General features: G+C 38.0%; 1 protein-coding gene and 1 long non-coding RNA gene across 18 annotated transcripts in view; one reads left to right on the forward strand and one right to left on the reverse strand.

The window, feature by feature from the left end:
• The window catches only part of LOC101737983 (uncharacterized), a 72,144-nt gene that overhangs the window by 13,395 nt on the left and 31,683 nt on the right, over nt 1-27,066 (forward strand). For 4 of the 16 annotated variants that reach the window (XM_062676417.1, XM_062676422.1, XM_038020878.2 and 1 more), the window contains exon 1: nt 6,534-7,249. The exons of 10 other annotated variants lie outside the window; for them this stretch is intronic. In XM_062676417.1, coding sequence (XP_062532401.1) covers nt 7,199-7,249 — 51 coding nt within the window. In that variant the 5' untranslated portion in view covers nt 6,534-7,198. Of the gene's footprint in view, nt 1-6,533; nt 7,250-27,066 lie in introns of those variants that run through there. 2 more of the 16 variants (XM_062676418.1, XM_062676419.1) reach the window with 2 other exon arrangements.
• On the reverse strand, nt 4,952-6,558 carry LOC134201521 (uncharacterized). 2 transcript variants are annotated; one of them, XR_009976863.1, is made up of 3 exons: nt 6,417-6,558; nt 5,820-5,904; nt 5,267-5,328 (listed from the first exon to the last, which is right to left on the reverse strand). It is a non-coding gene; the product is annotated as an uncharacterized LOC134201521 (long non-coding RNA). The 2 variants fall into 2 exon arrangements; XR_009976864.1 differs by having other exon boundaries at nt 4,952-5,904.

Below are 27,066 nucleotides of genomic sequence, written 5' to 3' on the forward strand. Positions count from 1 at the left end.
AATCAATCTGTATTGACATATCAATAAATTTTTTTTGTCCAAATGCACAGATTGCCACCTTTGATAATAGACGACTCATTTCAATGGTGATACTGTTACGCACTGGGGTTCGGGATAAATAAAATTCGACCAAAGTACAAATAAAATTAAGGAGCGGTCGGTTAGCGTGGTATGGACATGTGATGCGTAGAGAGAAGATGCATGTGACTAGGAGATGTATGGAAATAATAGTGCAAGGTAGAGGTGGAAGAGGTCGACCGAAGAAGACATGGATGGAGTGTGTGAATGATGATATGAGAGAGAGAGGAGTGAGTGTTGAGATGACGGCTGATAGAAGAGAATGGAAGAGAAAAATTAGCTGTGCCGACCCCACCTAGTGGGATAAGGTGGAGAAAAAGAAGACCAAAGTACAACTAAAAAAATGTATTCAACACTTAAAACACACAATTCGCTTCTTCCGTTTCGCTTCAGGTGATCCGTTCGCTGTTTCGCTTCGAGTAGTTCCGATTACTGACTGACTATATGCTATACCTGCAACGTTTTTATAGTCGATACCGCATCCCTAGAATTATCGAGAATATTCCACACATTTCTAGTATTTTTTCCGCTACCTGACAATAGATGGCGTTGTACTTCTCGAGCGTTCTAGATGATACTAGATCCTTCGATATTCGTTCAACTATTCGGCGATAGATGGCGTTACTATTACCGGCGTAACAATACTTATATCGTTTTGGGGATTACGAAGAAGGGAAGATTTTCCTCCGAGTGGATGAAATTGCTTGGTGCAGGTTTAAGTTCAGATTCTTCCTTTGCCTTTTTTTCCTACCTGAGCTGGGGTTCTGCCAGCGTAACCAAACGAATAGGTGAGCTCACGGGGCTCTAACCTAAGGACGTTGCTAACACTAGCATTAGGTATTTTTTTTAAGGTAACACTTATAAAAAAACTGTCGAATTCATAACATACTCCTTCTTTTAAGTCGGTTAAAAAGGACAATGGGCTTTCTCACTAATAATAATAATAATTAATTGTAATCTATATCTAATATATAAAATTCTCGTGTCACAGTTTTCGCTGCCATACTCCTCCGAAACGGCTTGACCGATTTTGATGAAATTTTTTGTGCTTATCCGGTATCTATGAGAATCGGCCAACATCTATTTTTCATCCTCCTAAATGTTAGGGGTAGTCCACCCCTAAATTTTATTTTTTATTTTTTAGACAAATTTTTTAATTTCTATTTTTTTATGATACAACATACAAAAATACATATAACCCTAAATTTTCACCCCTCTACGATCAACCCTTATTTTTTATTTGCTAATTAAAAAGTTTAAATTTTTTTGCGAGAATTTTGTTTTTATTTTGTCATGACGTAGAATAAAAAAATTCATATTACTCTGAAATTTTCACCCCCCTACGATCAACCCCTATTTTTTATTTGTTAATTATAAACTTGATTTTTTTTGGCAAGATTTTCATTTTTATTTTTATTTTGTCATGAATTAAAATAAAAAATCTGATGTTACTCTCAATTTTTCATCCCTCTATGATCAACCCCTATTTTTTAATTGTTAATTATAAACTTTAATTTTTTTGGCAAGTTTTTTATTTTGTTTTGTTATGACTTAAAATAAAATAAATCATATTACTCTCAATTTTCACTCTTATACGATCAACCCCTATTTTTCCATCCCGATTAATATTTTTTTTATTCTATGCACAGATCCGCAATAAGGTTGCAAGATGGCAATCAAATATTATAATTGTAGTACGATAAATTTTTATTCAGAGTTTATAATTTCAAGTTCCTTTTATTATGTTTTTTTTTTATATTCAATTTGATTTCCCGCCCTCGCCGGTCGACTACTGATCGACTATCAATCTATCAGCTATCCCCGCCAGGTGTCATCACTCATCCAGCAAACATCACGTAGTAGGGATGAGGACGAAGCCGGTCTCCTGTCTTACTTACTCACTATGTATCATAGATTATACACTTAATATATTTGAGAGCTATACAATAATACTATACATTTTTCAGCCATGTTTTTTTGGTTTTATTTGTGTATCAATAGTATGTTCAGTAGGTCTGAGAATCGGCTACTATCTATTTTTCATACCCCTAAGTGAAAAGGGTTGTCCACCCCAAACATTTATTTTTTATTTTAATTTTTTGGATATATTTTTTTTGTTTATAATGAGGTATTATGTGGTTAAATGAGGTTTTTTTTCTACAATCTTATTTAAGGCAACACAACGTTTGCCGGGTCAGCTAGTACTAATATATAAATCTACAGTGGTTTTTACGGATGTTCCGTTATAATTACTGAACCATGCATCCGATTGACTTGGTATCCATGTAGAGAATACATTTAGTTAATGGACAGGCTAATATTTATATGAGTGTTCGACTCCCTACGCCAGTTGTGGGGGCGTTAATGATGAGAATCTTTGTGGGGGTGAGAAATAATAATGTTAATTTTAAATGCCCAGCGAAGCGGACGGGTACAGCTAGTATAAATATAAAATAAATGTTTTCAAAGGTCAAAGCTAAATAAACTATAATAGTGACTGTCTGTACGACCTAAGCCGAACAATAGCGTTATCTACTTCTAACAGACCAGTCAAAAGCCTTTTCAAAACCGTCAAAGCTTGAAGCTTAACTACGGCTTTCAAGTTCTATAGTGAATAATGTTTCTCTAATCTTCGTAACGGCTAAAGCTTTCTATTGTTGAAAATTGACGTTTCAATCATTAGCTTCGAGGATTTTGCATCGGAAGCCGACTGATGGTAGCTGGTCACCGTCTTCCGTGAACAGCAATAGTACTAAGAATGTGAAAATACGATATGAAATAGCCTTGGCGTTAAAACTTCACTAAAAAGAACCTACCAAATATAACCAATAAGGTTTAATCTCTCGTGCAAATGGCTTTTGTTTTCCTACCTAGCCTTGAGAGGCTATATCAGCTTCTCCTTGATGTATAGGTGGGCTCAAACTGGGTGTGTTGCTAACAATGGCTCTAGCAAGAGCAGTGCTTCGCAGAATCTACCACCGGATCGAAAACGTGACCCACTGAGAAGATTCGGCGAGAAACTCAGTGGGCTGTGTCTATGGGTTAATTCACTAGTCTAGCCCTTCGTCGCAAGCGACGGGTTCGACGAGAACTGTGACCGGGTTCAACTGGCTGTGAATCGTTCGCGACCCCTAAAACCATATCCAATATTCGAAACCTTGGAAATAATATGATACTAATAAAAAGTTCCGAGTTTAAACCGTAAATGTAATTTTAATAAAAAATAATATGTAATCTATTTGAAATAATCTTGGATTACAAAAACAATAACCTTCATAATATACCCCTCTTTATCCTATTACTAGCGGCCCGCTCCGGCTCCGCTCGAGTCTTTAATAAAAACGTCAACGATATTTGACGTTGTTTTATTTTTTTAAATAAAGGAACGGTTATTGCGGCATAACTATAATAGTAAGAAATATGCTGTCGCGACACTTTTTGTAAACAATAATGTGTTCTACAAAGTCGTAGTACATTATTTTATTTTATTCTATCATTAATAGTTTTCGCAGGGCACGCGATGTAAAGAATATTTTAGGTATTTTTACACTTTGAGTTACATTATTAGAGTTTTAGTAAGGATCCCTAATTTTTTTCAAAAAAGATTATAACCTATGTCACTCGGGAATAGTGTAGCTTCCAAACAGTGAAAGAATTTTTCAAATCGGTTCAGTAGTTTCGGAGCCTATTCAATACAAACAAACAAACAAATCGTTCCTCTTTATAATATTAGTATAGATTTATCTATATGAGAAATTATAACTTATTATTTAAAATGACTAATCTAATGTTAATTGTATCTACGAGTCGCGAAAAACGAAGAAACAACCGTAACATACCTAAATATTTAAAAAGTCTTTAAGGAAAAGAAAAACAGTGGAGATTCTGTGATTTTTTTTTTTTGTTTTTACTTACGATAAATAATTTATTTAATGCGACGCGATATTGATACAGTGGTTCCAACGCCACTGCTCTAGAAGAACAGAGACGTTGCAAGCCACATGGTATGCTGAGCTGATCACCAGAAACCATTCACAGGGCCCTGAAGCTGCCATACTTTAACACAAATATTTTTTTTGTATGGAAACTAGCGACATCTTGTAGCGAATGCCCCTAAACTTATATGTTGTTAAAGATAAGACATTTAGTTATAGTATAACTGAAAACAAAAAATAAAAAAATAAAAAATCAAATACAAGTCTTTATTTATTAAAGACAAATTAATTAAATTTTATCAATTACTGGTTTCCGAACATTTACAAAATCCTTCATTAAAAATAAAATATAGGATAGGTAATATGTTACTGCCATCTACAGGAGCCATGAGAAACTAATCGAAGCGAAGCCATCTAGTGGCCGACGCCCGTAAACATTTTTGTTGATGTGTATTATCTATGACCATTCCAAAAACTGAGAGCACCATTCTCCATGACAGACGTCCAATTGTTATATAAGTTGGGAGAAGCGGCAAAGCTAATACCTTCCACATAGCGAATGATATTGCTCGGTAGACCGAAAATCTAAATGTGAGGGACTTATATGCAAACTCATCTCCAACCAAAGTCCCGTAACCCGATCCAGGCATCTCTCAAATATCTTTCATGCTATCCTAGTTACTGCTAATAGCTGCCCCTTAATAGCAACCACACACGACTGCCTCACACCAGAAACAAGCTGAAAGACCCATACGTAGCCTAGAGGGCCGCGTAACCTCATTATGAAGGTAGATACAAATATTTATCAGAGTTGTTTATTTTAGACAAGCAGTAAAGAAGCTATTCACGGAACGCCCTCAAGGCATTGACAGCTGTATTTACGTCTACGGAATGCCCTTTTAATTATAGGTCAAAGAATAAAACTTTATAGATTATTATTATTAAATTCATTTATTTCAGATAATATTAATCCATATTAACGTTAGTAACAGTGATTTCTTAACAATATGTTAGTAAGGATTTGACAAAAGAAAAGACAAACAATACATACATACAATTGCAATAGTTGACCATTACGAGCAAATTTTGCGGACCGTTCTACTATGATGGAGAAAAGATCCATCTAATCTCGAAAATATCATGGCCAGAACGCTGTTGGAGCTAGCACCTACCCTATTTAAGCCCTTTATAAACAGTTATGCTACCTTCCAAATTTGATATCAGATAAGCGACTCACAGAATTTTCTCGTCCCGAATAGTGGAGTATCTCAAGCCATGGAGGATTGAACTAAGAAGTACCATATTAAAGTGTCCTCTGAAAGGAAGCCAATGCGCCGTAGTAACAAGTGTAAGGATTTTAAAAACAGCGCCATAATAAATTAACACATTTCACTTCAATCCAGCGCCTCATTCTGTTTAAAACTGCTATATTCATATAATTTCCAGATGGTAGGACGGTGGTAGGAAGTCTTGTGAGTCCGCACGGGTAGGTACCACCACCCTGCCTCTTTCTGCCGTGAAGCAGTAATGCGTTTCGGTTTGAAGGGCGGGGCAGCAGTTGTTAAAAGTGGGATCTTAGAACTTGTTTCAAGGTGGGTGGCGGAATTTACGTTGTAGATGCCTATGAGCTCCCGTAACCACTTAACATCGGGTAGGCCGTGAGCTCGTCCATCCACTTAAGAAATAAAAAATAATAATGAAGCTTCCAACGCTAGGACTATTTCAGTAAATCTTCCAACAATAACTTGCTGCTTTTTCGGCGGATACTATTTCAACTCATTTCCTATACAAGATGGTGCTTCTTACCTTTACCCTCCGTATCTCAAGATGGAGGTCTTTGACGAGTGTGTGTTGAGTGTGCCAGATCAAATCAGGAATGAAGAGATTCACACTAGAACAATATAATCCATACATTAAAATCTTGGTTATTTACTAAGGATTTAGTGGATTTCGAGTCGAGCCCTTCGTCGCAAGCGACGGATTCGACTCCGGCTTCGGATCTGTTAATGGGTCGGGACGAATCGTAATGACGTGTAAGATTCTTCAAGAACGAACTGTAATAAAGCCACTATAGTGTACACACGCCTTTAAATAAAAACAACTACCGCCATAACTAAGCTTTAAACACGCGACCATGACGTTTGTGTGTCGTTAAAAGACTGTACTCACGACCGGCGTGCTACATAGTCAAAAGATGCTAATTAATGTTCCAGGTTCTAATTAAAAAGAAAACAACAATACAAATATGCTAAAATTATAATTTTAATGATTTTGTATATATACTTTAGTAATAAGCAAATGAAATAATTTGTACACAGATAAATAATCAACATTAACTCATCACTCAATTGAGACATAAATATTATTCCCCGCTGCTGTTTATTTAAAATGCCCTATACCTACCCTAGTTCAAATATAGGTTGGATGTAGGCGCCGGTCGGTCACTGCGTGCGCCCTAGACTGTGGTATTGATCCCACCACCTGCCGCTCCGCCGGCCACCACTCCCACGCGATCAGAACGAGCCTAGTCGGCCATCGCCCTGTGCCTCGGCGTCACGTTGTAATAAAAGAAAAATCTTTCAGAATCGATAGCAGCACAGATAACATATATTATTTTTCGAGTGATACATAATTTAAAAGTAGTGTTGTTTTTTTATGTGAAGTTTTCTTATATTTCTAACGTTATATTTGGCTACAAAACTAGTGTTACGTATTAACAAGAATATTTGATTAAAAGTAAAATAATTTACTTTTTGTTTTTTAGTATTATCGGTATCCTACGCGGATATTTTGATCGATAGATACTTAGATGCAAAACGGGGCCACAAGTAAATGATTAGCTAGTGACGAACGGTATAGTAGCGTTGGCACACTAAGCCGATGGAGCGTGGCCGAAGATATTTCTAATGTTCCATCAGCTGTTAGCGGGCCGTGTAAGATGATTTCATTGAGATAGACAACAAAAATGCACGTGAATTTGCATAGACGCGAGTCATATCGCGTTGACTGAATCAGAGGGGGCACAGCGCATGCGCGCCGCGGACGTCCCTATTCACGAAATACTTCTAACGAAAACACTATTATTATTAACGAAAAACGAAACGCTATATTTTTTTGTGTGTATTTAAATTCAGTGATGGTGTGATGCGGTTGTGATTGTTTTTTTTTTTTAATTTAAGTAAACCATGGAGCGAAGTATTTTAGCCGAAAGTAGACATTTAAGGTGGGCTTCAGAAGTGAGTATTGCTTGTTCGTTGACCTGTGACCTGAGTATTGAAATAATGTTAGCTAGCAATCTGTGAAATATTCAGGTTTACTTATACACGATTTTGGTAATAGATAAAAGAACATTTTCAACAATAAACCTCGTTTTTCAATCAAAGCAAAATTAAAAATTTAATATATCAACCGCGCGATTCAAAATATAAATTATTAAAAATCAATCGCGTTCTACCTGCGTATTCTTGCTATTTAAATAACCAATGCATGTCCAGAACTAACTGCAATTCAATTCTAGCTCAATAAGCCAAGTAATTTTATTTCAATTGTTTCCACTATTCTTCAACTTTCTTTTTTGGGTTAGCTAGAATTTTCTTAATGTCACACTGCGTATTATAGACGTAGAAGTATATAGAAGTCCAGCTGACGAATCTCGTGTCAAGTTAATCACCCACGTCTGAACCCTGCATGAGACAGCGAGGTCAATGAGTCGTGCACGGAGGTAGACTCTCCACGTCATCCAACCCTTAACCATTTTTTTATTGATTGAGTGGACCTGGTGGTAAATGGTCACCGGGGGGCCCATAGACATTAACCACGTAAATGCCAGACATGAGGTCTAAATCTCAGTTTTTACAGTACAACTGCTGCCTCGCCCTTCAAACTGAAAAGCATTACTGCTTTACGGCAGAAATAGGCAGGGTGATGGTACCTAGCCGTGCGGACTTACAAGAGGTCCTACCACCAGTAATTACGCAAATTATAATTTTGCGGGTTTGATTTCTATTACACGATGTTATTCCTTCACCGTGGAAGTCAATCGTGAACATTTGTTAAGTACGTACTTCATTAGAAAAATTGGTACCCGCTTGCGGGATTCGAACACCGGTGCATCACTCAACACGAATGCACCAGACGTCTTATCCTTTAGGCCACTTTTAACGACTAGTGCATATAAAAATTCTTGAAGGCTACAGCTAGTTTCCGTAGAAGGATTAGAAATTCAATAACAATCACTGTACCGTGTGATATCAGAGATGTTTATCTCATTTTACGTATTACATTTCAGATTTGGCTTTGTTATTGACATTAAAAAAAAAAACAAAATATATACCTATACATATTTCAAATGTATTATTTATACTCGTCATTGGCTGATTTAAAAAAAGAAAATCAATTAACAAACGGACTAGAACGTTCTTAAAAGAAAAAAAAAACTGACCACTGATAATTCGTTTTAATGCAAACACATTTAATTATAATATAATTACTATTTCTTCTCAGTCGTGTCACTCTTGACAGAGTGGTCGTGATCGTCATGTAGTGTTGGAAGGGGCAGACTTGATGCGTCTCACGATGTCGCGCCATCTCTCCGTGCTCGAGGTCATTCTACTGCACTCATTTAGGGGACCTCCCACTGCAGTTTTTTATTTACTAAACTAAACACTATTTTATATAATGCAGTTCTATTTTTATTCTGTTAAAAATAAATCATAGTTTAAAAAAACTAACAAAATACGCTTTTATAGAATATCCAACTAAAAAATAGAAAATAAATTTTAATATATTTGAATTAAAAATAGTGTAAGAAAAAATTTTTTTATTATAAAAAAAGCGTGGGTTGGACACAGGGCTTCAAATGGGAATGAATGACTGCTTGGCGATAATAATGTGTAAGATGGTACATATTTTATGGTAACGCCAGCTTTCAGTAATTAAGAAAAGTTATAAAATTTTCACGTATTAAGTAAGAATTTCCCAAGAAAGTAGCTGAAGAATTTGAACCTCGTTTGCTATGAAGTAGATAATTACGTTAATAATTAAATTTCCCAGTCAACTATTTAAGGTAACAGGGTCTTACTAACCTTACTAACCATTAATGCCTGTTCTACGTGCTGTCTAATACATATAAGCCCGCATGGATTAGTACCAGTGTCCGACATAGAAGGTATTGGGCCGCTATGGAAACATATTGTCCGCAAATTTGGAATGGCTTTGCCGATTAAGTTATAAACTATAATAAAGGGAAGTTTGTTTGAATATACTCGTTCATTGGTGATTCGATTGTAAGTAATTTATTTTTAATGAGTGTTCACGAGTGCTCACTATTGCCTGTTAGCATCGTTGACCCATTAGTATAGCTATTGTGCGCTGACTCATTCAAGATGGCTACGTGAATAATCACTGCCTTCTAGATCTAAGCAATAAAAATTTTTAAGTTCTTATAATCGACTCCACTAAAAAAAATTAAGAGTATTCTGAAGGTCCCAACAGTACATACTATTTTCACGTGCGCGACACTCTTCTCATGCTCTTGTTTGATGGGACGACCAAAGTATAATGCAATCGAGATTACAACCCCATATCTCAGGGTGGGTGGCGCCTAGCACAGATAATACACATAAATTAGTTATAGATAAGCAACTCAAGCACTCAACAAAAATGTTTACGGGCGTCGGCCACTAGATGGCTTCGCATCGATTTCTCATTGCTCCTGTAGATACCACTAATATATTACCTATTCTATATATTTTTTTTAATAAAGGATTTTGTAAATTTTCTACAACAAATAAAGACTTGTATGAATTTTTTATTTATTTTCTGTGTTAAGTTATACAATTTTTTTTTATTGATTAGATGGGTGAACAAGCTCACAGCCCATCTAGTGTTAAGTGGTTACTGGAGCCCATAGATATCTACAACGTAAATGCGCCACCCACCTTGAGAAATAAGTTCTGAGGTCTCAGTATAGTTACAACGGCTGCCACACCCATCAAACCGAATCTCATTACTGCTTCACGGCAGTAATAGTCAGGGTGGTGGTACCTACCCGTGTGGACTCACAAGAGTTCCACTAGTATTAAATGCCTTAGTTTTAACAGCATAAAGATTAGGGGCATCTGCTACAAGATGTCGCTAGTTTCCATACAAAAAATATATTTTGTCTTTAAAGTATCGCAGTTTCAGGGCCCTTGGCGCCTAGCTTTGACGCCGATAGACTGTTCGCGAGTTAGCGCAATGAAAAAAATACCTAAAATCCTCTGAGCTAGGGCATATTATACTAACCAAGTTTCCTCTTCCCTCATCTCCCGTTCACTGTGACGACAACGGATTCTTCAATTAACCATGTAGCAGTGTCGATGGGTCATTTTTACAATTACATCTCGTTACGCCGGCACCAAGGGTCTTAATTGTAAATTTGAAAAAGCGTGTCAATGTCAACCGCAATGACTACCGTTTAAAATTGAAATTGCGAAGGCGTGTTTTTTTTTGTTTTAAATTTTTTTTCACGGTTTATAGCAAATTAAAATTTTCATAACCGAAACACTTTTCTTACCAAATACAAAATGATAAAACGCAATCTGGTGAAAGCTAGTATCGTATTCACAAATGTACAGTGGATTGCAAAAGTGCATGGATAGTACAGTGAAAAAATCGTATGAATCATTTATAACGCCATCTGTTATTCATAAAATAATACTAATAATTAATAGTATTTTATTCTTTTAATAATAAATTATGTACAAATAATTTCATTTAAACAAGAAATATGTTCTATGAAGGTAGAAATGCATAAGTATTCACAACGGGATATGAATTGGAATTGGAATTAGATTAATGCTGGGTCATTAAACATATAACATACAAGCGGCCCGCTCCGGCTCCACTCGGGTCTTTAACAAAAATTTCAACGATATTTGACGTTGTTTTATTTTTTAAAATAAAATAACACTTATTGCGGCATAACTAAAATGCCGAGTTTACATTACGAAATTAGTGTCATGCATGTTGAGCTCAGTTTCACGAAAGTAGTTTCGATATATGCGAAAGTAATTTCGTTAAAAAATTTGTGTCGCGAAATCAACAGTATCGCAGTAACCATGGCGCCTTCAGCATCAAAGCTATAATATGCTATATTCAATGTAGCTAAAGAAATGTTTATATACCTATAAACTTAAAAAAAGACTATCAAGAAAAAAAAAGTTGGTAGATTCGAGGATGGTCAACAAGAAGGCATTTAGGTGCAATGAAGTTAGTCTCTGAATTAGCAGATGAAGATCCTGAGAGTTATAAAAACTATTTTCGAATGAGTGAAGATAATTTTGATTTTTTACTATAGGTGTTTCGGGACCCTTGTCATCGATATTCATTAATAAGATCTATATTTTTTTCTGTACTCCATCATTGGTTTGCCATTTTCAATGCTTGAAGCGCGTCCGAACTAACAATACACACGTCCGCACAGCGCAGGCCCTTTCGCGACATTGGTTTCACGTCGCGTTTACACTATGAAATTAGCTGCATGACATTAATTTCACCAAAAAATCGCGCAGGGCACGAAACTAATTTCCATGCATGAAATTAATGCATGCATTACGAAAGTATTAAATTACACGTGAAACTGTTAGTAAAACTAATGTCACGAAATTAATTTCACGCCACTAATTTCGTAATGTAAATTCGGCTTAATAGTTAGACATATGCTGTTGCGACACTTTTTGTAAATAATAATGTGTTCTACAAAGTCGTAGTACATTATTTTATTCTATCATCAATAATTTTCGCAGGGCACGCAATGTAAACAATATTTGAGGTAATTTTTTTACACCTTGGGTTACATTATTGGAATTTTAGTAAGGATTCCTAATTTTTTTCAAAAAGATTGTAGCCTATGTCACTCGGCAAGAGTGTAGCTTCCAAACAGTGAAAGAATTTTTCAAATCGGTTCAGTAGTTTCGGAGCCTATTCAATACAAACAAACAAATCTTTCTTCTTTATTTATCTTTATAATTATAATTATAATATTAGTATAGATATATAGATTTAATAAAGTGCCTAGCGCCATCTAGATTATTATTATTATAATCTAGATTATTATTATAATAACTTGAATTCAACTGTTCACAAGATTATAAAACTTTTGTATCAGCGCAGTTTTGTAGTTGACTGTATATATAGTTACGTTATCTCACGGTTCTTTGATAGCGTTATCGTCAGAAGACTCCGCGTGCCTTATTCTAATATGATTTCTCATAAGCCGATTTTAGATTTTGTGGTCAAAAAGATCATTATCACTAATCACCCTCGACTATAATTTTACGTTGCCTGTCTGGTTAGATGAGGTTTTAGTGTAAAACTGCCGCAATAAATGTAGATTATACTTAAATGTTCCCGCGCTAATTTATAATTTTCGTATTTATTAATGGTAGGACGTCTTGCGAGTCCGCACGGAGAGCACGACACTGCCTATTTCTGCGGTGGAACAATAATGCGTTTCGGTTCGAAGGGTAGGGCAGCTGTTGTACTATAAAACTGAGACCTTAGAACTCTTGTATCAAGGTTGGTGGCAGTCTTTACGTTGTAGATACGTTCATAGGTTCCGATAACCACTGAACACTGAACTGTACTGGTGGTAGGACCTCATGTGAGTCCGCACGGATAAGTACCACCACCGCGCCTATTTCTGCCGTGAAGCAGTAATGCGTTTCGGCTTGAAGGGTGGGGCAGCCGTTGTAACTATACTGAGACCTTAGAACTTATATCTAAAGGTGAGTGGCGCATTTACGTTGTAAATGTCTATGGGCTCCAGTAACCACTGAACATCCAGTGGGCCGTGAGCTCCATGTCCATACATCTAAGCAATAATGACAGACGTGTCCAGTTTCATTAAAGACAAAGTTATAACCTTAAAAGTCCTCTAAACGACAAAATGACCTTATGCCAACATTCGTCTCGAGTGAATGCAATCGGTAGACAATTGTTTCACAATCGCAACTCACCTTGGAAAAGAAGCCGCGTGATCGCCGACAGTTATCTTAAAACTCTCGCGAAATTTTTATTAACTTACAAGCGGCCCGCTCCGGCTTCGCTCGGGTCTTTAACAAAAATTTCAACTATATTTGACATTGTGTTATTTTTTTAAATGAAAGATACTTATTGCAGCATAACTACAACAGTTAGACATATGCTGTCGCGACACTTTTTGTAAATAATAATGTGTTCTACAAAGTCGCAGTACCTTATTTTATTCTATCATCAATAGTTTTTGCAGGGCACGCGATGTAAAGAATATTTTAGGTAATTTTTTTACACCTTCGGTTACATTATTGGAGTTTTAGTAAGGATACCTAAATTTTTTTCAAAAAAGATTGTAGCCTATGTTATTCTGGAATAGTGTAGCTTCCAAGCAGTGAAAGAATTTTTCAAATCGGCTCAGTAGTTTCGGAGCCTATTCTATACAAACAAAAAAACAAATCTTTCCTCTTTATAATATTAGTATAGATTTATATTCGCACCTTGCCGTTTTTCATTCGATTGCTAGAGTCGGTGTTTATTGTCATATACCACCAGACCCTGGGAGGATGAAATAAAGTCGACAAGCCGGGTTGCTAAAGATAGAGAACAATGGAAGATGTTAGAGAAGGCCTATGTTGATAGGCACACTGAACTGAGAGATATTCTGTAAAATATCCAATTAATAAATCAACGGTCCTAAAAGCTTAGGATAAAGAGCTTATTGATTGATTGATTGGTCAGACCTTGGAAAGGGAACGCCTCCTATGTTTCTCTATCGCTCTCGTGGCCATCTTCGAACAATCCTGGAGAGGATTCCTTAAAGGCACTGGCCAAGTTAGAGCGATTAAAACCCTTCAAATTTTAACTACTTACACATTTCCTTTTTTGTAAATGCCTGCGCGATCTTAACACCTGCAGGGTCGCATTGCTTGTAAAAATATACCAAAATTCCCTATTTGGGTTGGGGTTAGCCGCATTATAAACATCTAAATACAATTGTATGTATATTTACGGAGATATGTATGTGTGCATGTATGTGTATATGTATGTGTCCATATATGTATATGTATTTCACTGGAATGGTACACCGCGCGTAGTTCGTTTCCAAATGATTCTTGCCACCTAATGGTTGTCTGGAAGAGATCGCTCTTAGCGATAAGACCGCTAATTGTACTTTTTTGTGTTTAATGTATCGCACGGCTTATTTGTTTTTTGGTGTACAATAAAGAATACTCTCTCTCTCTCTCTCTCTCTCTCTCTCTCTCTCTCTTGTCTCGATTTCTCGACTGCTTTATATAGCCCTCACCATAGCCATAACCCTCCATCCATAGCTCTCCATTGTTGAAGACAAACGGGCCTCCGCCTTGAATTCCGATTCTGTCAGAAAATGGTTATACCAAGTCGTGACGGTGACTGCCGTAGTATCCAATATAGATGATCAAAAATAGCCAGCTATCATAAATATACGACGTGGACTGAAATTCCTTCATATGTTATAATTACTTCTTTCTACTATCTTCTCTTTCTATCAGCAATAAATTCACGAATATTATAGTCACGTTAATACCATGCATTCAGTGATCATTGTATATTTTCGCGTCCGTGTTTTCATAGGTATTCCGTCCCCACAGACACAACCCACTGAGTTTCTCGTCGGATCTCCTCAGTGGGGCGCGATTCCAATCCAGTGGTACATTCAGCGAAGCACTACTTTTTCTACGGCTGATTTTAGCAAGTTCCTTCAACCTGAGCCCCGTGAGCTCGCCCATCAAAATAAAGCCAGAATAGCCCTTGGGGTCTATTGGCAATTTTTTTTTTATTGCATAGCTTGGTGGACGAGCTCACAGCCCACCTGGTGTTGAATGGTTACTGAATCCCATAGACATCTACAACGTAAATGCGCCACCCACCTTGAGATATAAGTTCTAAGGTCTCAGTATAGTTACAACGGCTGCCCCATCCTTTAAACCGAAACGCATTACTGCTTCACGGCAGAAATAGGCAGGGCGGTGGTACCTACCCGAGCGGACTCACAAGAGATCCTACCACAAGTAATAGTAGTCGATAAGTAGGCGAACAATAAAAATAACACCGTCCCGGCTCGGCCACTTGCACGCTTTAGCCTAGTTACGTATACAACGGCCATAAATTCGCGTCGCAGCCAATAACAACTTGATTTCGTAATAGACGATAACAAAACACACCTCGTTTATGGAACAGCTTTGTTCGTACGAAACAATGGGCCGTTCCCGCGGAATACGCTACTTTCCCCAAGGTGAAAGTAAATAAGATGATGGGCCGGAATAAAGGCGCTATCGACAGTCACGTGTCTGGTCACATTGTGGTATACATACACAGTGATACCCAACTTTCAGCACAAGTTTTCGGTAAATGTATTAGCTGGAATGATAGACAGGTCAGCTACATTGAGTGGTCCAAGATTTTTATAATTCTTGCAAATTGAATATCAAGACGCATTGACGTATAGGATGGAATTATACTCCAATTAGATGGAGCTTTACGGCCAATGTAAGAAATTATTTAAATGACACCTATCCAACATGGATTGAACGAGGTGGGACGATCATAAATTTATTGTCTACATTGTTAACTTTCAAATGACACCTCTTTCCTGTTCCTAACACGTCTACATCGATAGCAATGATTAAATCAGTGCAGCACTTGAGCTGCGAAGTAAAAAAAACAAAATGGCTGCCATTCTAGTATGGAGAGGACAAGAGAAAATTGGAATAGTGATTTGTCGATAAAAACCCCCATATTTTACTCCCCTTAAGTCTCCGACACTGGTGCTCGGACACATTGTATAATATACTAGCTGTCTAACTATGCTTATTAAGCGAGGTGATAATATAAAATAAATTAATACATAAAATATAAATTAAAAGAAACACATAGAATATAATGATAATAATGCGATCTAAATATTATAATCAAGCTGCAAATCTAAGAACATGTATCCATTTTATAATAGATACAAATTTATCGCATCACTGGTGTTTAAATTTGCCCAGGGCCCATAGACATCCCGGTCCTGATATCGCCACCCTCTTGAAGACAAAGTCGAAGCTTAAAATGTGGTTTCGCGACAGATGCAGCCAAGTTGCGCTACCTAGTAATATATATAAAATAGCTTTCGTAGCTAAGAAATAGTATAGGCACGCTGTGTGCTCATATTCCTATCTAGAATGATAATTATACAATAGAAAAATATCTGTAAAGTAGTATTTTCGTTGGTTTTCGCGAATTATAAACATAATTAAAGCCATTTTTACACGCTTTATATTAGCTTCACTTGTATGTATGTTTGTATGTTTGTAACTGGACTCCTTTAGACGCGATTGTGACTACCTCAAACGGCCAGATTTCATTCAAACTTTGTAGATTTATCGAGGACCATGACAATTCAATAACAAAAAATATTAGTTTAAAAAACTTAAAAACACGCTTTATATAAAATTCAACTAAAAAAAAGAAAATAATTTTTAATAAATTTAAATTGAAAATTGTGTAAAAAAAAAAATTTGTTTATTGTAAAAAAAGCGTGGGGTGCATGGTGTTATTAGTTATAAATATTTTTGTGACAGATGAGTAGAGAAGAATTATTATTTCAATAATATCTTAAAAAGCTGAAGTTGAATTCTATATAAAGCGTGTTTTTTAGTTTTTTTAAACTATCATTTATTTTATGGTTTAACTCGCTTAGATTCGAACGTAAATGTAGTTTTAATTTTAACCCTACCTTTTTTTTGCATTTGTAAATTTTAACCAAATGAAATATTACTCTAGCGGTCTCAATATTAGCATGGTACTAAAAAAAAGCACAAACAAGGCCATTAACGAGATGCAAGAGGCCCTAAGGCTGTCGTGGCGACACTCCAAGAGCCCTCAGACGTTCCGCGAAACATATCATCTGACCTAATTTCAGACTCTTAGATTTCTTTGGCAAGTCTCTGAACCAAATTTTTTTTTTTGCTTAGATGGGTGGCCGAGCTCACAGCCCACTTGGTGTTAAGTGGTTACTGGAGCCGATAGGACATTTACAACGTAAATGCGCCACCCACCTTGAGATAAACTCTAAGGTCTCAGTATGGTTACAACGACAGCCCCAAACTTCAAACCGAAACGCATTACTGCTTCACGGCAGAAACAGACGGGGTGGTGGTACCTACCCGTGCGAACTCACAAGAGGTCCTACCACCAGGGATATATGAAGCGGTCTAAGGATGTCCCTTTTTGAGATTTTTTGTATTGACATATAATCATAGGCTCACAAATTTTTGTTTGATTTATAATTTCGCCTACAGCCCACTGCGTTCGTCTGCAGTATGTTTCCAGAAATAATTCTAGGCACATACCATTCGCATCTGGAGTGCACCAACCTTGACGGTTTTCTATGACCAACGAAGACCCAAGTCCTCAGTAGTATGGCCCTGACATTGCTGATGCATGAACGTAAAATTTAGGTACCATTATCACTTCCCCGTCTTTTTTTATTGCCCTTGTAGGCAGTCGATCATACGGCCCACATGATGGTGAGTGGATACCGTCGCCCATGGACTTCAAGAATGCCAGGGACAGAGCCAAGCCGCTGCCTACCGTTACGTACTCTCCACAAGCCTCGTTTGAAGAAGGACATGTCATAGCGCTCGGGACGTGGAGGGGTTTGTTTTTGGATATGCGGAGAGGGGGGGGGCGATTTTGTTTGTTTAAGTCCATTCTCGCTCCATCATACATAGATGCTACTGACCTCTAGTGACATCATTATTGGTATAGGTAACGGTTTTGCTTATATGCCTAAGATAACGAACGATAAAGCTTATGAGTCAGTTAATTTTTTTATTATTAAAACTGCTTTTACGATTTAATCTAACGTTTTCCCTTTTTCATTTAATTCTTTACAGTTTTCGTGGTCACTGACGGCTAAGGTGTTTGTTATTCGTTGACTTATGAATAAGTGAGTCGACTATTATCAAAGGCGGCAATCTGACTTTTGGACAATGATTGGTAAATCAGAAAAACGAATTATTGACTTTGTATTCCATCGGCAGTCACAAAACTCTTCGGAACGACATCTTAGATAAATAACAGGTTAACTATTAGCCTTTATTTAATGCAGGTTTTGAACCGTATTCTTTGAAGGAGACGATTATATTCAAATCAATCTGTATTGACATATCAATAAATTTTTTTTGTCTAAATGCACAGATTGCCACCTTTGATAATAGACGACTCAAGTTACCTATCTTATGTATTTATGTTTTTATTTGCTTTATTGTGACAAGAAATAATCTATATATTAATACGTGAAGCAAAAACTTTGTATCCCTTTTTACGAAAATTGCGCAGACGGAGGAGTATGAAATTTTCTACACATATAGAGAATATAGAGAAGAGGTGCACAATTCTAATGTTTTTTTAAAATAATGCATAAAAGATACATTAAATCAATAAAGAAAGCATTACACACACTACATGCCGTGTATTTGACGCACACACGGATGCATACTATTTATTGTCAAACTTTTGTTCTTGACGTCTGTTGTCAAATTGAGAATAGATTAAATATTGTTTGTCTTTGTTGTCATTTGTGATTATAGAAGTTTAAAATACAATCATAATAGTGTACAAACTTACAATTACAATTAATTATAGTCGAATTTCGACTACTGCGGGACCTCTAGTATTAATAATAAAGCCGCGAGATTCAAACATACACTCAGTTTTAATTATGTCTATGAGACTATGCGAAAACGGATCTAAATAATATTTCTTTATTGCATTATGACTTAAGAATTTTCTCCTATTTCATTTTATTTATCACTGCATACGATGGTGTACTCGGTCTATTCAAAGACTTAAAACCTACACACTTTCGTTATTTTGCAATGTAATCGGGCTAAAAGAAACAGCGGCCCCAATTGATGAGAAGACTTGAAGAAGGCGCCATCTAGTGCCGGTGAGACGTAATCGCACCGGCACCATACAAACGGTCATTCGCATTAATAATATTGAGAATTGAGAAAGACTTACAATACAGCCTTTGGCACGCCATTTGAGGCCTCACCGATCAGTACTAACTTCTCCGACCGATGCACTCTGGTATAAAGTAGACGATAGCAGCGATTCCAAAGCAAATGAAACCTTGTTCTAACATCTATTGGAGACTATATCTAATATATCCACCGAATCCTGATCACGCAGGAGCCAGTCACCGTCGACGCCGATCCTTACGGATCCATCAGATCCAATAGCCTAACGCCATAAACTAACGTCTTACACCATTAGACGCCTTCAGTTCTAACACTAGGAGCAGGCTTAGGAACCCCGATAACCACACTCGTCGAACTTGACAAAGAGTTCGATGTGCAACCTAACCTAAACATATGCTCGCTGAGTTTCTCGCCAGATCTTCTCTACGGGTCGCGATTCCAATCCGGCAGTAGATTAATTCGCGAAGCAGCTTCTCTTGAGTTGTTAAGTCTCCTTTGAAGGCGCTCGGGTAGCTATTCCGGCTCTGCTCTAGACTAGCTCCGGCTGAGTCCTTGCTCGCCAACATGTCCTGGTGAAACTGGAAAGGCCTCCGGGTCAGCAGTAATCCCGTGTGTTTCCGCTATCTGACAGTAGATGGCGTTGTACTTATCAAGCGTTCTAGATGCTACTAGTTCCTTCGATATTCGTTCGACTATTCGGCGATAGATGCCGTTACTCTCACCGGCGTAACATTATATTAGAACTGTTAGATACGAGGGATACGCGAGTGAAACACTTGGCTGCTATTAACACACTGTCCTATATTTGTTGATATATCCCGTATGCGTAGGCACACGCACACATACTTAACAAGAACAGACGAACGCCCCACTAGGCCACGTGATTGTCCTGATTAATACCTAAATATATAAAACACGTATATCGTTTTATTGGCAATTTCACCGATATGTAGGTTATTAGTACAGAGCTCGACGAGCGTCGCGTCTCGGGCCGGACTATACTAATTGTACGTGCGAACATAATTATTTGCTATGGTGACCATGATGATTGCCTCACTTCTATACGCTTCGTTCGAGCTTGTAATTTTCTTGGGGAACTCTTTTGTTTTTTAATACGCTTTTATTAGCTTCAGACGTATGTATGTTAGTATATTAATATGTAACGGAATCTTTGAACATGATTTTGACCCCCTTCAAAACGTCGGATTAACTCGAAATTTGGTATACTTATTAAGGACCGATGACAATTCAATATTTAAAAAAACATTTGAATAATTAAAAATAAATAATAGTTTAAAAAAAACTAACAAAATAAGCTTTTATAGAAAATCCAACTAAAAAATTTGAAAATAAATATAAATAAATTTGAATTAAAAATAGTGTAAAAAAAAGATTTTATTGTAAAAAAAAAAAGCGTGCGGTAATTAAAAGTCTAGTGTTATTCTGATCCGACATTTGAATAAGAATCTATACTATACTGTTTTCTTTTCTGTATTGCAAATCTCAACATATGGATCCTATATCTCTAGACTATCTTCTTCCTCTATATACCTAGTCAGGTCATAAATTCTGTCACATGTTTAATGTAAAATAATTGAAACAAGTTTATTCATTATGTAACCATTCATATACTAAAATGAACTTAACAAAACATAGATTCTTATGACACTAAAGTTTATTCAAAATGACCTCCGTGATTTTGAATACAGGCCTTCAATCTGCGCGGCCAGTCGTCTATCGCAGCACGAACGAGGTCCATGTTAATATCGGCGGCTGCCTTAATCAAGAATGTCTTGAGTGACTCCAAATTGGGATGAGGCTTTGAGCACGCCTTTTCCTCCAAGTGTTGCCATATCTTGTAATCTAACGGATTCAAATCTGGACTGGAGGAGGGCCAGTCTTCGTGCCGGATGAAGTCGATTTCACGCGCCCCCAGCCAGTCTTGTGTGCTCTTCGCTCTATGAGCTAGCGCCGAATCTTGTTGGAATACCCAGTGCCTGTTATTGAACATGGTATAAGAAACAGGTTCCACAAGGTTCGTCAGGACTGTATTTTGATACACAACTGCATTCGTTTTTACACCTTTCTCACAAAAATGTACCTCTGTTAAGCCCCAATAAGAAACTCCCAACCATACCATGAGCGAGGATGGAAAATGACCTCGTTGGACACGCGGAATACGGTTGCTCGCTTCTTCACTACTGTGTGCGTACACCTTATCATTTTGTTTGTTGTAGCTCTCTTCTACGGTAAAAATTTTTTCATCCAAAAAAATAATTTCCCGATATTTTTTTCCCGCGTACCGCTTCAACAAAGCGCGGCATCTCTTCAGTCTCAGGTCCATTAGACGAGCATTCAAACGATGTCCTGTTTTTCTTCGATATGCCCGAAGCCCTAAGTCTTCATTTAACACCCTTTTCACCGTGGTTCTGCTTAACCCCATCTGAAGGGCCAACAGTTTCTGCTTACGTTTGGGATTTCTTTGAATTCGCGCCTTCACAGCTTTTATCACTGCTGGAGTCCTAACAGATCGAGGGCGACCACTTCTTGACCTGTCATCTACACTAGGGTCTTCATTGTATCGTTTGATGGTACGATAAACGAATCTTTTCGTTATATTCAAATTTTTCAGTATGTTAAAAATTTGAATTGGCGCGTAACCGCAACGATGCAACGCAATAACTGCAACACGGTCTTCTTTAAGCGTCCACTCCATATTTAAAAATGAGTAAAATTCTAAAAGTATACATTTTTATTTTCATGAACAATTCGAAATTCGAATTCAATAAACTTTTTTGTGGCCAGCATTCTAAAAGAAAAGTTTTTACTGTGTGACAATACTTATGACCTGACTAGTTATATATAAAAATTAATTGCTGTTCGTTAGTCTCGCTAAAACTCGAGAACGGCTGGACAGATATGACTAATTTTGGTCTTGAATTATTTGTGGAAGTCCATAGAAGGTTTAAAAGGTAGATAAATATGAAAATGCTCGGAATTAAATAAAAATAACGATTTTGTTTTCCCTTTGATGTGTCCCCCATCGGACGGATTCCTTCTGTTTGTTTTAAGTTTATTTTATACAAAAGTTTAGGTATTTTATTTATCGATTGAAGCACTACGAAGTCTGCCGGGTTAGCTAGTTCATTATAAAACAATAATTACTTTATATCAAATTAATAGTCGTAGTTATGAACGATTGCTTTAAATTATAATACTCCCGATCCGACTGCATATCTGAAGCTTGGAAGAATTCAATCGCGTTTTTTTTTTCTCTACCTATTTCCCGGTAGCCTAAGAGCTATTCCAGCTACCCCCGGACGGGTAGGTGAGCTCACGGGCTCAACATGAGAAAATCGCCTATAAATTCAACGCAAACCGAACCTTATTTTAACGGCAGAAGCCTCGAAATTGATTTGAAGCCACAGACCAAACAGGGCACACAGAAAACTGACTATTACATCTTAGTCGAAAATTCTCGAGTGACTCTCACAATATTTGCACATCAGGGACGTGTGTGAGAGATCGTGAATATACGTAATATGAATTCCCGGAGAAAGGAGCGCGGCTGTGTCTGGCCGACGTTTAAATGGATATTGCCTCCAGCGGATTTAATCCGGTATTGAGCGCTCCATAATGAAATTTACATATTCCTTTGATAACTACTACGTACTACGTACTGGTGGTAGGATGTATTGTGAGTCCCCACAGGTAGGTACCGCCTTGATTATTTCTGTCGTGAAGCAGTAATGCGTTTCGGCTTGAAGGATTGGGTAGCCATTGTAACTATAATGAGACCTTAGACCTCATACCTCAAGGTGGCTGGTGGCATTTACGTTTTAAATGTCTATGGGCTTCGGTAACCACTCAATACCAAGTGGTGTGAACTCGTCCACCCATTAAAGAATAAAAAATAAAATAAAAAAATCTTATCATCCTCGACAGTTAGGCTTTGTATTTTTCTATAATCTACAATAACCGTGCCACTGTTTCTCCCTATAAATATAAAAAAAGACACAAGAGATTGTTTTTCACTAAAGCTACGCTCAATAAACAGTCTCCGGAGACGACGTTCTTTTTTTATTATTTATTGCTTAGATGGGTGGACGAGCTCGCAGTCCACCTGGTATTAATTGGTTACTAGAGCCCATAGACATCTAAAACGTTAATGCGCCACCCACCTTGAGATATAAGTTCTAAGGTCTTTAGTATAGTTACAACGGCTGCCCCACCCTTCAAACCGAACGCATTCTTTAGGATTTTCCCGGGGATGAAATCGCCTATCATCGACGGTACGGCGGACGGGTACCGGCGAAGGTGGGCTTCCAGCGGGCACTATGCGGTACCGTAGGCTTCGTCCAGCCGGTGTGGTGAAGCTCGTTGGGCTCAGTCGGCAGTCGGTTCTGCGAGGTGGGACCTCTTCTTGTCCTCCTCTTTTTCTTCTTCTCGCTCTTCTTCCGGAATCCGACATAACCCGGTCTGCTACCCTCTCGACCGATACGCAAACGGGATACCCCAAAAAAAATTGAATAAAAAACAACATTTAAACAATAAAAAAAACCCTTCTGTTACTACGCCTGATAAACACACGGTTGTATTTAAAAAAATTATATATTTTTACTATAATATTCTTATATAAGCATATGCGTATGATATCGTACATACTAAATAACATATTTTGCAGAAATTACTAAAGAATTTTTAAATAAAAGTACCATATATATTAAAAAAAACAAAAATCAATGCTCACAGCAAAACAATTTTAAATTGTTATTTATAGATGTGATTAAGTTATTTAAAAACATTATACATGCGTTCACTAAAACACGTCCGTATAGGTTCCTAAACCTAATACCTATAATCAAACTGCGCTAACAGTCAGTATTCCGACGCTCCGGATACGCATTAATAGAGAGTCGATCTATCGACGGTTCGCGCTCAAAGGCTTTCAAAAGCAAAGACGTTCACCTGAAGAGTTATTTCCAAGCAGTGTTCAATATAAAACTGACGATCGCGTCACCCTAATCTCGAAGTGATTGTGCTCAGAATAATTTCGTCGCCTATTTAATGGATACTAGCGGCCGGCTTCGGCTCCGCTCGGGTCTTTAACAAACATTTCAACGATCTTTGACGTTGTTTTATTTTTTTAAATAAAATAACACTTATTGTGGCATAACTATAATAGTCAGACATATGATGTCGCGACACTTTTTGTAAATAATAATGTGTTCTACAAAGTCGTAGTACATTATTGTATTCTATCATCAATAGTTGTCGCAGGGCACGCGATGTAAAGAATATTTTTGGTGATTTTTTTACACCTTGGGTTATATTATTGGAGTTTTAGTAAGGATCCCTAATTTTTTTCAAAAAAGATTATAGCTTATGTCACTCGGGAATAGTGTAGCTTCCAAACAGTGAAAAAATTTTTCAAATCGGTTCAGTAGTTTCGGAGCCTATTCAATACAAACAAACAAACAAATCTTTCCTCTTTATAATATTATGTAGTATAGATTCATGTTCCAGTAGTACGTGTTGTGTATACCGATGTCGTCGTCTCAATTTTATTACACGATACATCTCGGCGAGTCGTCACTTTTCTATCCAGCGGGAGCCTCTGAAGATCGATCGAAGTTTCTCGTGAATACATGACGTAATATAGAGTTTAGGTTATAAAATTGTTTTAGATGAACGCTTTTTTTAGATTCTTCGTGATCTAAAATTCGACCGTCAAATTGCGTAAGCATGTTCCAGATCTTTTAAATAAATATCTAAATGGGTTTACGATTGACTTCCATTATTAAGGAATATATCGAATATTATGTACCGTATATACCGGTGTAATAAAAATCAAACCCGCAAAATTATAATTTGCGTAATTACTGGTGGTAGGACCACTTGTGAGTCTGCGTGGGTAAGTACCACCACGCTACCTATTTCTGCCATGAAGCAGTAATGCGTTTCCGTTTGAAGGGTGGGACAGCCGTTGTAACTATACTGAGACCTTAGAACTTATATCTCAAGGTGGGTTGCGCATTTAAGTTGTAGATGTCTACGGGCTCCAGTAACCACTTAACACCAGGTGGGCTGTGAGTTCGTCCACACATCTGAGCAATAAAAAAAATAAAAATATACGTGCGGGTATATATACATATATAATATCTAACCCACAAAATGTACATAACACACGTCATTACTATTCAGAATATGGGTATGTACGGGTAGGTATCACCAACCTGCTTATGTTATTACGCAGCAGCCATTCATTCCGGATCTAAGGGTGGGACAGTCATCACAAATTTTTTTACGTCATTTGTGATAATTGATAACCACATAACACTGGAAAATGATCATACGTCTCATTATATATAATAATATATGACGGAGGAGAAACGCTGAAGGAATGTTTTTAAAAAGTGTGACGTCAGCATTGTTGACGTCACGGTCATTAAGTTCTCGATGATGACTCATGTTTGGGCTTCCAAAACAAAACTTCACGAGAACTGCGTATATTGCACGAGAAGCATAACAACGTTACAGAGAGATCCGTACTGTACTACGGCTCGGACACGAATGAATAAACGCTTTTTTTTTTTTTTTTTTTTTTTTTTTTTTCCCTACCTATGCTGATAGCCTTGAGAGGCTATTTCAGCTTCACCCTAACGTTAGTAGGTGAGCTCGCGGGGCTCAACCGGAGAGTTGCTAACACTGACCCTAGCAAGAGCAGTGCTTCGCTGAATCTACCACCGGATCGGAAACGCGACCCACTGAGAAGATCCGGCGAGAAACTCAGTGGGCTGTGTCTATGGGTTAGTTCGCTCGTCGAGCCCTTCGTCGCAAGCGACGGGTTCGACGAGGACGGTGACCGGTGCTTGTGGTGCCTAAAAGCACCGTTAATGGATCAGGAGGATCCGTAATGACGTGCTTTGGGCGACGTCGACGGTTTACCATTCGGTCTACTGGGTCGGGTATGTAATTTCCAGCGGCTACGATGAGAGGGTTCTCATGTCGTGCCGCCTTCTCAAAATGGCGCAGCGATGCCGACTGTAGATACTTACTAAAAGAGTCGAGCTCCAGGTCGTCGTGGAGATCCACGTTCCTAAGGAACTAAGGCGCTCCGACGGCTATCCTGCAGAATCGTGATTGAATAACCTGAAGGGATTTCAAGTTGGTGCGGGCTGCGTGAGCGAACACTACGCTTGCATACGTCATGACGGGGCGTATACAAGTTTTGTAGAGAGTTACCTTATTACGGAGGGACAGTTTGCTTCGACTACAAAGCATTGGATAGAGTCGTCCTAGAATAAACGCGGCGCGGTCGCGTACGGTTTTTATATGGGGACGGAATGTCATCCCTCTGTCGAGGGTGACGCCTAGATATTTGACCTTCGAGACCCACGGAATGGGCTGGCCAAAGAGAGTGATGGGACTAACGGCGGAGGTGTTTGCGCGCCTATTACGGAGTGGGATGCTCGAAGTGATGTTCGGAGGGCGACCCCTTTTGAAGAGCACCGCTGCGCTTTTCGTGGGGTTGATGTCTATTCGCCACTTCCGGAACCACTGTCCCATGGTGGCTACTGCGATCTGGAGTCGCCGATGAAGCAGCGACATCTTCCTACACGAGTAGTAGATAGCCGTGTCATCGGCGAAGAGCGCTAGATGGGTCTCCGGAGACCGGGGTATATCATTGATATACAAACTAAATAATAACGGGGAGAGCGCGGAGCCTTGCGGGACTCCGGCGGTCAGTTGACGGGGACAAGAACGAGTTCCCTCTACTCGATATCGAAACGAACGGTTCGACAAGAAGTCTCGTATGATGAGCACGAGTCTGTCTGGCACTCCCATGTTGTACAGTTTATAAATTAAACCGTTGTGCCAGACTTTGTCGAACGCCTTCGCGATGTCGAAGAAGAGGGCGCCGGTCGGGATTTGTTTACGCCTATTTAGTCCTATCAGAATGTGCTCCGTGAGGCGGTGCACCTGTTGTACGCACGAGTGTTTAGAGCGGAATCCGAACTGTTCGT

This window comes from Bombyx mori, chromosome 27 (assembly GCF_030269925.1).
Source record: "Bombyx mori chromosome 27, ASM3026992v2".
NCBI lineage: Eukaryota > Metazoa > Arthropoda > Insecta > Lepidoptera > Bombycidae > Bombyx > Bombyx mori.